Here is an 11456-nt window from a genome sequence, read left to right as displayed (position 1 = left end):
GTATGACGATATAAAAATTACGTCCGTATATAAAATAAACGTTACGAGAAATTACTTAATAAATTCGATTACATGCGTGCTTTTCCCGGGAGATATATTGATGATTGCATTATGTGATACTCGGCAACATTATCTGACCGATTTGTGTAATTGCTTTATCCTATATTTCTTCAAGCATTCATGCGTATAATTTTATGTAATAATCAGTTACAAATGAAAATAAATATTTTTAATTGTTTTTATTTGAAAGTCCACAAAGTCAAATTCTACTTCGCTAATTCATCCTTCAAGCTTTTAAGTGACTATTGTCTGTTATGACAAGAATAATGTCCATAGTATTGTCCTTTGTTAAAATAGCTTCAGAAAAATTTAAAATTATGTAAATAATTATAAGTTTTTAATAATAATACATAGCTTCAATCCGTTTAAAAAATGTTTTCTTAATAATATTGTCTTTAAACCTATAGTTAATTTTAAGAACTAAATATGGAAAATATGTTATAATTAAATATTTATTTATTACATAATTACATACATTATCCTTACAGACTATGCCAATACGATAATGTCGAGAAGCAATAAATAATTAAAATATATTAAAATACGTATATAATATTAAACACATAATTTACACAATATCGCTACTGTGAGTTCACTCTGCGAACATATAAATATATTGCTAGTGTCGGAGACAGCATTCAGTTGTCGCAACGTCCTGGATAACGGAGATCTGTGCTTTAGACTGGTCCTTGCCAAGTTTTTGTAAAGTACTTGTATTTAGTATTGTCTTTTTTACGCGAATATACCATTAAACAATATCATAAGAGATTACTGTTTAGTAAGTTAAGCTTCGGACATAATCCTTGAGTTTCCGTTTATTTAAACGATTTGATCTTTGAGAAGAGCAGTGTTGGGCTAGTGGCATGTGGCTCTTATCTCCAAGATCGTAGGTTCAAGGCTCTGCACCTTTGATTTTCTGTCTACGTTCACTTTTAAGACGCACTCGCCTATATTTCCCTATGGAAAGAAAACATCGTGAGGAAACTGGCATGTCTTAGACTCAAAAAGTCGAAGGTGTGTGGCACATATTATGCCTATCAAAAACATTTATCACAAAACAGAGGTTAGGTTCACGGTTTACGTTAGATTTCTAGCACCACTGTGTTTATCAATCACTTAAAATTTCTTTTGAGTGCTTAAAGACACTTTGTGTTATGTAATAAAACTTAGAAATAAAAAAGATATAATTCAATCAAATGGTAAAAGAAAAATATTTCAGCAAACTCGTGTGTCGTCAGTTAGGAGCACTTAATAGAACTTCGATTACAAACTTAATTTAAAAACCAGAAACGTTTTCATTTGTTCCATTTCTTATTAGAGTTAATTACACTCGAAGAAGCTCTGTGAAATGGTTTCTCAAATTTACTTGTGCAGTGAACTTTTAGTAACCACTTTCAAAAATAAAACCTAAGTAACTTCTTTATAAAAGAGCTTATTGAGATATACTTTAATTAAGCTTTTTTTGTTAATCTATAGCATTTAAGATACACATAAAATATTTAAACATTTAAACTTAAAAGGCCGGCAGCGCGCTTACGAACATTCTGGCTGTGCGAGTGTCCATTATCACAAACATCAGGTGAGCCTCCTGCCCGTCTGCCTGATCTAACATAAAATATATATATATATATATATATATATATATATATATATATATATATAAATGTTACGGTGTGAACTTAGTTTTTCATACAATATTCTTATGCCTCAATCATGGTGGAGTCACTAAATTGGAAGTAAGCTTTCAATTGAACGGTGAAAGGGTTAAAACAAAAAGCACGAAATTATGGTACTTTTGCGAATTGCCAAATAAACTAAGGCTTTTGGTAATAATAAAAATTTAAGAATAAATACTACGCCTTTGTTCGTAGTTCGTAGTTTTTTCTTTTCTTAGCAAATCCTGTATTAAAAACTTTACAATATCCCCATTTAGAGCTTAATTCTGATACACAATCAAGTTATACTAGAATTAAGTTCTACACCGTGACAGAACAAACAAGCACACATATGTAGACATTGAGAACTATTTAATAAACAAAAATAATTATTTTTTAAAAAGACTGAAAAACATTTTTTTTTTCAAAAGATACAGTGTACAGTGCAATAATAACAGTGATAAAAAATGCTTTGAGATGCTGAACGGTACAGCGGACACTGGAGCCGTGTCGCTCCAATCATCACCAGTGAAAGTCTCGCCATCATCCGTGAAGGCATCTCCTAGTCCAGTAAAGGCGTCACCGAGCCCCGTAAGGGCACCATCATCACCCCTAAAGTCCTCTTTATCCCCAAGTGGGAGACAGAGGTCACCCAGAAAATGCCAATTTGCTGCGCCCGCTGATGACTCAAAGGATAAGTGCGGGACATCATGGCTCTGTCGTAGAGGTGCCGGAGTGGATGGCAACGCTAGTGTGGAAGCACCAGGGCCGAGTGCACCCTTGCAACAGGCTTGCGAGGAGACTGCCCCACCACCAAAGAACTGCTTCCGACTAGTAATGTTGGGGTAAGTTGTAGTAACAATATCATGTTTTTTTTATAATCAGACTTCTTTTGACTGCCATGTTTCTGTCCAGTACCGTTGGTTTTTCTAGGATTCGAACCCAGTTTTGATTTTTATATTATAAATATTTTCCAAGAAACCATTAAATCTTCCACCTCTTGTATGTGGACTATAAAATGTCCCTATTTAAATATTAATGAGATTCTTGTTCACACTTGACCTGCCTTTTGTTCGTCATACTACCAACAATTCATTTTCTAAATAGTTCAATAGGAAATCTGATTTTTTTTGTCTTTTTCTTACACTTTAAAATCAATATTCATTATCTTTCAGAAAAAATAATATATTTTTACACAATAACGTCATAAGCAAGAAATACTAAGGCTAATGTGCATAACTAAAATGAAAAGATAAAATTACAGATGAAAACTTTTACAATTACAAAACAAACAAAAAAGTAAAAACTATCTTAAGTGTGTAAACGTATATGTGCGTCCTTATTAATGATATTAAATAAATAAAACTGTATTCATGACAGAAATATAGTTTTACGGTACAGATTACGATTAAGCCGTGGTTAACGTTTATACATACATTCAAAGAATATTTGCAATGAATAATTAAGAAATATAGTGTTTACGTCTTTCTAAACTGTTCGTTTTCCTGTTAATGGTCAGCCGTCATTATTTTCTTAAGCATCGTAACAGCTTTTCATAATAAGTATATAAGTTTTTCAACTGAAATAATACCAATAAAAAATAAATTGATCTGACTTAATCACAATTAGAAAAAATAAATTGAAAATCTGTATAAAAATCACGATTTAACAGATGGAAAGGAGTTAAGAGGTACATATATTAATGTATATCGCACACAGCTGAAGGAGGAAACCTTGTTACGTCACAACAACTGATGTATCACATCGAAAATCGCAATAAATCGAGGCATCAAGAGAAGAGACGATCGCAGCTAAATTGCGAATTCCGTGTCACGCCATCGTTCGTGATTACAACGTGTTTCGAAAACGTATAAACTACATACTACCACTTATCTCCGGTTAATAACTACCTAATTAAAGCCTTTAACCGTTAGTTATTCTATGCTAGCTATGGATAATAATAAAGATTTGCCTCTTAACAATATTGCATTTTACAGGTTTTATTGACCGTCTTTGTAGGCTGGTGCTTATTATAGGGCTATAGAAATCCTGTGGTAGTAGGTCACCAGCCTTCCATCGCGGATAGAACATATACAAAGGGATGTCTAAATATTAAAGTAACAAACAAAATAAAAATGTGTGAATTTAATTCAAAGTCTATGAATGTATAAGAAATATTCTGTTCCATCGTAATCAAGGTTTTTTACGATTAAGATTTCCAATTTAATTTTAATTCTAGCTGTAAATACTTAAGGAAGAATCAATCTTGTGGAATAAAATAAATAAAATAGGATGCATTTAGATAACATTTTGGTTTTTTTTTGTACAAATAAAATACGAAACGTAATAACAATGAGACGTATATCGCAAGTAAAGGTTAACCAAAACTGTTAATCTGTTTCATATACTTCTTATTCTATAAAGCTATTACAATTTAATCATGAGCTTTAGAGAGGGATTACGGCTGACCATTAACAGTTGAACGGTATTGTTTAGGATGTGAACACTATATTTCATTTAATATTCATTATAATTTACATATTCTCTCATCTCGCTCAGGATAAATTGCACAAATTCTTATCAGTTGATTACAATTTGCCTCCGCTATTATTTAATTAAAATTGTTAATAACTATTCCTATTCCTATACTGGGTTACGTTCCCAACACACAATTATGTAGTTCTGTATCAAACTTTGTAGATAAATAAATTAAATTAAACAGTTACTAATTGAATTGATCTGATTTTTCTTTAAAATATAGTTTAAAGAAACAAAATAAATCAGTGGCGCTACAACCTTTTTTTAGGTCTGGGCCTGAGATTTCTGTATCTGTTTCATGATTATTTGTTAATCTAATGGGCCATTAGGTGAATCACCTCATGTGCCTGACGTACGATTTTCTCACGATATTTTCCTTCGCAGTTCGAGCGAATGTTAAATGCGCACATACAGTCGTGGTCAACTAATTAGGGACACTCTTTGGTTAAAGCGAATTGTGAATTGATTTTTTATTTTCCAACGAGTCTAAACCATATTCCATGTCTCTTACATGTAAGTATAATTAGTCATTTATGTGCCCGATTATACAAACAATAACAACTTCTTAAACATTAAACCACTTTACTGTATAGCTGATAGATTATCGTAGTGCTATTTGTTCAAATAATGCTGGCTGGCCATTTAATTAGGGACACTGAGATATTGCGTTCTATTTTCAAAATTTGAATATCAATACTTTTTTACTTCTTCTCTTATTGTTTCGTGGTAGTTTTGGCGGCAATCCCGATATTTATTTTAAGTTTTGAAAAATATTTTTAAGAAAAATGGGTAAAAATAAAAGTTACGATCCAACATTACGAAAAATTATCATGTCGAGGATGGTTGGCCATACCGAAGGATAGCAGAACATTTAAATTGTTCAAAAATTATGGTATACAATGCAGTGCAACATGTCAGACGCAATAACACAAATTTAAATGTGCCCAGAACAAAAAGATCGAGAAAAACAACTCCGCAAGAAGATAGAATGATAACCAGGTTAGCTAAGAAAGATCCGTTTCTAGGCTCTATTTTAATTACGAAGTGTTTGGGACAGACGAAAGAGCTGGTGTCTCAGCGAGGACCGTTCGACGACGTCTGGTAGAAGCAGGGTTGTTCGGAAGAGTGGCTCGCAAAGTACCGTTGTTGAAGAAAGAACATAGAAATGCTCGTTTGGCGTTTGCACGTAAATATGGACATTGGACCTACGCCCAATGGCAACATGTATTATTCTCTGACGAGACCAAGATTAATTTGATTTCTTCAGATGAAAGGCAATACGTACGGCGTCCAGTAAAAGCGGAAATGAATCCAAGATTCACAAAAAAGCAGGTGAAACATGGCGGTGGAAACATTAAAATGTGGGGTTCATTTTCTGGACGTGGAGTGGGACCTGTGAGGAAAGTTCAGGGTAACTTAGACCAACATCAATACAAGGCAATATTGGAGGCAACGATGCTTCCCTATGCTGAGGAGCATCTACCTATTATATGGACGTTTCAGCATGATAACGACCCGAAACATACCGCCCGTTCAGTCAAGTCGTTTCTTACCAGTCAGTCAGTAACGGTGCTAGATTGGCCAGCAAATAGCACGGACCTTAACCCAATCGAGCACCTTTGGCACGAAATCAAGAAAAAAGTAGCCACTTATCGTACCACAACTTTAGATTAACTTAATGAAGCTTTTTGTGAGGCATGGGCAAACATTCCTGTCGAAACATGCCAGAAACTGATAATGTCTATGCCACATCGGTGTCAAGCGGTAATTACTAACAAAGGTTTTGCTACTGGGTACTGATTTTACACGTAATAAAATGGAGCTGTTAAAGATATTATAATACTGCAGATTATTAGTTTTGTTTAACTCTATTTTTCATTATAGTTTACTGTCCTTAATTAAATGTCCAGCTACAGAATTATACCTTAAAATTGAATACATATTCAACCTTTGATATTAAATACTTTTTTCTATTTATTGATTCTTTTATTTACAGCCATTTAAAGCATAATAATCGGAACAATTTATGCAAATAATAGTTACTGAGAAATCAATAGGGTTTTATATTTGTATGTACATAACCGGTTATTGTTCTTCACTATCTTGCATGTCCCTAATTAGTTGACCACGACTGTAGAAATAAAGTAGTATTTTATATTGGTACACAGCCGGGGATCGAATCTACGACCTCAGGATGACGGTCGCACGCTAAAGCCACTAGGCCATACTCCTTATTAAGTATAGTTTCCTTCACTTAATATGAATATATAATAAATTAATTATTAGTGAAAAGTTTTAGAACATAGGTTTTACAGCTAAATAAAAAAGCGAGTTAACCTGTTTCATTCCTTAAACATGTAGTAGGGGCCACAAAGTTTAAGCAAACAAATTAAAGCAATCACGTACAAGGAAGATTTGATGATTTTCAAACTTCCATGTTTTGATTGCAAACAGTAAAATGTCAAATCGAGAGAGATGTCAAACACGAGTTTGAAGTTTCAAGAGTACTTACTTGACTTATCCGTTCCTAACGGTGTTTATCCCGTCAATACTTAGGTTAAATAATAACCATATTTAGTACTTTTTATTATTTTATTTATGTTTATTTTGTTCATAAAATACACTATGTGATTTATGTTAGATCTACATAGTAATTTAATGTGTATTAACATTAAAAATGTGATATATGAAAGAATTGGCCATCTAAATGTCTGTGCCTAAATTTTATTTCATGGAATCTAAACACAAAATGAATATAATTTTCTGCATAGAGATTGTACATAGTGATTGTATCATTTGATTTGCACTCTTTCTTTTTCATTTACCCTGTGATAAGAAGTTTTAGACGAGTAACAGCAATAAGACTGTTCTATTTTTCACCAAAAAATAAAAACATATTCAGTGATTATATCATTCAGTATTCTCCATGGACTCATAAATCCGGACACATCTTAGAACATACGTTTTTTACTCCCGACGCCAAAACGAAGCACTGTGTTTGGCCTACGCCTTTTTACATTTGTAATAACATTTCCCAATATATGGATTCTGTGATTCTTGTACCATTTTTAGATAATGTTTTACAAAGTAACATCTTTCATAAATCGTTGATGATACCATTAATAAAGATTTGTATTCTTTTGAGTAAAATGAGAAATACATTAGCTTCAAATAATCTATTTTAATAACATTTCAATTACATATAAAACATTATCTAAGTTGTAAACACGGATTTGACCGTTTTCATATTTAACTTTGTTTACTTAAGCATGGTACGATGACATCTATAAGTGTTACTCGTTACTTACGTTTTAATAAGGAGTTAGTTCTTTAGTTTCTGCTATACCTCAATAAATCTAAATGGATTTTTGACGACGGGTAAAGAACTTATTTTAAATTGCGTTAGTACTCGTAGTAGTTATCAGTTAGTAAATCGTAATATTATAAAATGCTCAGAGCACATCTGGGTTTAAAATGTACGTTGGTAGGAGATGGTGAGTTGTTAGATACCTTTGTAATTTAGGTGACACTTAGCAAAATTTGCTTAAACATAAAATAAATAAATCAGTGGCGCTACAACCTTTTAGGTCTGGGCCTCAGTATCTGCTTCATGATCATTTCTGTATCTAATAGGCACTCAATAGGTGAGGCGATCAGGCTTCTGTATCCGACTCACACCGTCGACTTCTTGGGTCTAAGGCAAGCCGGTTTCCTCACGATATTTTCCTTCACAGTTGGAGCTAATGTTAAATGCAGACATACAAAGAAAGGTTGGTGCTGCTGGAGCTGGAGCTGTAGATCGAACGAACTGAGATGAGAGTCACACGCTAAAATTAAAAAAAAAGTAATTAAACACTGTGGACCTAGTGCCACAGAGTTTAATTATAAAAGGAAGTTTAATTTTAGCTCACGCCAATTGCTATTTGGGTTTTAATAGGAAAATCATTACTCACCAGGCAATTGTGAGTTTTGTTATTTTAGGATTCTAATTTCTGACCCGAAATCGAAATAAACAGAAACTTTATTGTTAGAACAACTGTAATTACAAGTGAAATGATTACTATTCTGTGCAAATGTGCTCTTTAGATAGAAACACTCAACGAGAAACAAACGAGTTCTGCATTTTGAGTCGAATGGGGTTTATTTTTGTAGGAATGAAAGTTCAGTAAGGTTTACGGTTTCCTTGAATTATTCATTTAAATATTTATGCTAAAACTTACAAGATTTTATCTCAACCAACTCGAAAACGTAAACCATAATGTTCTTTGAAGCCCTATATGGTTGTAGGTTCTCAGACCGATCCTGTAGAACAAAAATTTTTCATTAAAAAGCGTATTTCCTAACCAGTTTTGCTCGGTCGCTCTATGCTCTTAATTTGATGACTGGCACCACATTGAAATAATTACTTTTATCAATTCATAACTGTATTATGTTACCTCTATGATATGACATTTTGATGTGCATTTCAGTAAAAAAAATCTTACAAAAATAATTATTATGTCTGATAGTACAAATAATATCCTACATATTTTGTTAGTTATTTAATTTACCACAGAGAGAATTCAGATAAACTTGAACTTGTACCAAAGCGTAAGTCGCTGAAGCCTTTGCTTAACATCCAAGTTATATTGTTCTAATTTTCATTAGTTAATGAAAATTCAACTTTTTGTGAAAGTGTATAATTTTATAATGATTCAGGCTTCGCAGCCTGAGAACCAATTAGCGATAGCGACCTATAGCGGGGGATAAGGCTTACGGAGATAGCTAATATACATGATGTACTATATGAGACCACGTTTGCACAGGGATGTAACTTGGGTTCAAATTTCTTCATGGTTGAATTAATGTTGGTATTAAAGTCACAAGAGTTTTCTAAATACCTCTAATATCATCCGGGCCGTCTTACTTGGAAGAATCCACAACGAGGGAAAATAGAATATAATATATAGAAGATGGACAACGCGAAGCTTTAAAGTCATGAAGCAGAGTCCTTACATGTCATAAAATACAGTTTAAATATAAACCAGATAAGCTCAAAAACCGAATGTAGTTAATAATAATATGGTTCAGCAGAGTTTTAGTGCAAATAAGTGTCTGAAACACACATTGGTCACAATGTGGTCAAACACGAAATTCACACGGGGCTAACAAGAAGCATTAAAAGTATTGTATTTATTGTTTAATATACATTAGTACCAGATCAACAAATTAATAATCAATTGTTTTGTTAACTAATTTAACAAAACCAACAAAAGAACGCGCAAACGGATGCAAAAACGGCGAAATGCTTTCTCCTCAAACACGTTCACTATAAGGCTGTAGTGTAATGTATTGCTGATCAAATACATAATACTTTTAATGAGTCGGCGACATATAATTTTAATAATTTAAAATTTCAGTAAATTTTGGTTCAATTGCATGCATCCCAAAGAAAAATGTCTTAGTGACTTGTAGGAGTCTCTGAATACCACCCTGGAATGTTATTTTACGAGGGACTGAATGTTATTAACTCGTATAGTGCAGGTATATTTTAAAGCGGAGTTTGGTTTCGTTATAAAAAGCGCAAACTTTGCATCGATAATCACTTCAAGATTCATGTTAATCCTATGTTACATATGACCTTTAAAACGTGATATGTTAAAATACATCTTTTATATACTTTTGAAATTGATGATAAAATTAATTTTGTATGATAATGCTGTGGCAATATTTGCCTCCGGTTTAGGTCAAGTTTGTAGACCCAAGTAAACACTTAGAGGCTTCCAAAAGACTGATTTATTCTCGTAGACTTGATAAATCCTTCAACATTTCATCCTGAACTCTAAATGTATTAATGGTTATGTGTTCTACGAGAGTTTTAAGTTAAATTACTAACTTTGTACAAGAATGTTACTATGTTAAATAACTTTATAAATATGCAAAATAAATGTTTAAAGTATAAATAAAAACCTTTGTATTTTATGTATCATTTATATATTTATCTAAAAGATGACCTTTATGAATCGTTTCTCACACGTCGCGTTGTTGAGACAACCCGATTTCCTTAACCATTGGAGCTTATAACCGAAAAGTTTGCCACATCTTTTAGAGTTGTATGTTTTCTAATATGTATCAATACAATGTAATAAAATGACTACTTGAAATAAACCGGGAATTTTGCTACTTTAACCAATATTAATAAAACAGCAAGAGCGCAAACCAAGGCAAGAAACGATATTTCAAACTAAAAGTTTTTCTTTCTTTTAAAAGAACAACCAAGTTCAAATTAAGTTACAGAGGAAAGTAATGAAGGACAATCTGTTAGATGCTGCGCTCTTAAAAGCGTTATTTGATGCTCTGTGGCTAAAAAGAAAAAGGCTTTTTGCAATAACACTGGACGAATAAGACGCTAAGGTTTTCTTAAACGTAAATTGAACCTTTGTTATGGTCAGACGTTTTAATTAGAAGCGTATATAGCAATAAAAAAGAGAGACTATTAAACGTAAAATTAAATCTTAATTATAGATTGATAAAATCAATCAATCACTCACTTCTGTCATTCAATTTTAATAAACATGAATATTTTGTTCAGGTATTTCATTACTGTGGCGGTATTCGTAAAGCCACCTACATAAGTCCGGGAATGTAGTATAACAGTGTTGATATAATTTTAAAAAGTTAATCGCTGGGATTGGGGCCCAGGATTTTACCCATGTATTACGAAACCAGAAAGTATTTTGCATTTTTCATTGGTTGAGTTTGTGGTGCTTCTGTATATCTATGTATTTGTCTACCTAACACCCTTTTCATTATAGGGAGTCGCGTTGTAGGAATACTCACGTAATACCGTTTTTGTTAGCAATTTAATAACTAGAACACGAATTTAATGAAGTTGTTATGATAAATTATATAACATCGCAAACAGGTGCAAAAATACGCAAAGCTATTTATGAACTTGACAAATTATTATAAACTTCACACAGCGGCAATATAACTTGAAAAATCTCCGCGTTATAGCGACGAAATACCGCGGCATACGGATACGGAAAGCGGTACATGTAACGGTAATTGTACATACAAATAAAGGATTAAACTTGTATTATGTGAAAATAACTTCAAACTAAGAGTACATATTCATTTACTTCATATGACTATGGTAAAACGCGCGGCAAATAGTGCATAAATAAGGTATTCCAAAATTTTTCTTGCTCCCTTTCTGGATAG

General features: G+C 32.7%; 1 protein-coding gene across 1 annotated transcript in view; it reads left to right on the top strand.

Annotated features, from left to right (window-relative positions):
* The first annotated feature begins 2166 nt into the window (after window positions 1–2166).
* Window positions 2167–11456, top strand: part of LOC123709781 (GTP-binding protein Rhes) — a 29176-nt gene continuing 19886 nt past the window's right edge. The window contains exon 1 of the mRNA XM_045661321.1: window positions 2167–2560. Within this exon, the coding sequence (XP_045517277.1) occupies window positions 2193–2560 (368 nt within the window). The 5' untranslated portion in view covers window positions 2167–2192. The remainder of the gene's footprint in view (window positions 2561–11456) is intronic.

Source organism: Pieris brassicae, chromosome 5 (assembly GCF_905147105.1).
Source record: "Pieris brassicae chromosome 5, ilPieBrab1.1, whole genome shotgun sequence".
NCBI classification, from domain to species: domain Eukaryota; kingdom Metazoa; phylum Arthropoda; class Insecta; order Lepidoptera; family Pieridae; genus Pieris; species Pieris brassicae.
Note: the sequence above shows the minus strand (reverse complement) of the source record. Positions and strands in the feature narration are given on the sequence as shown.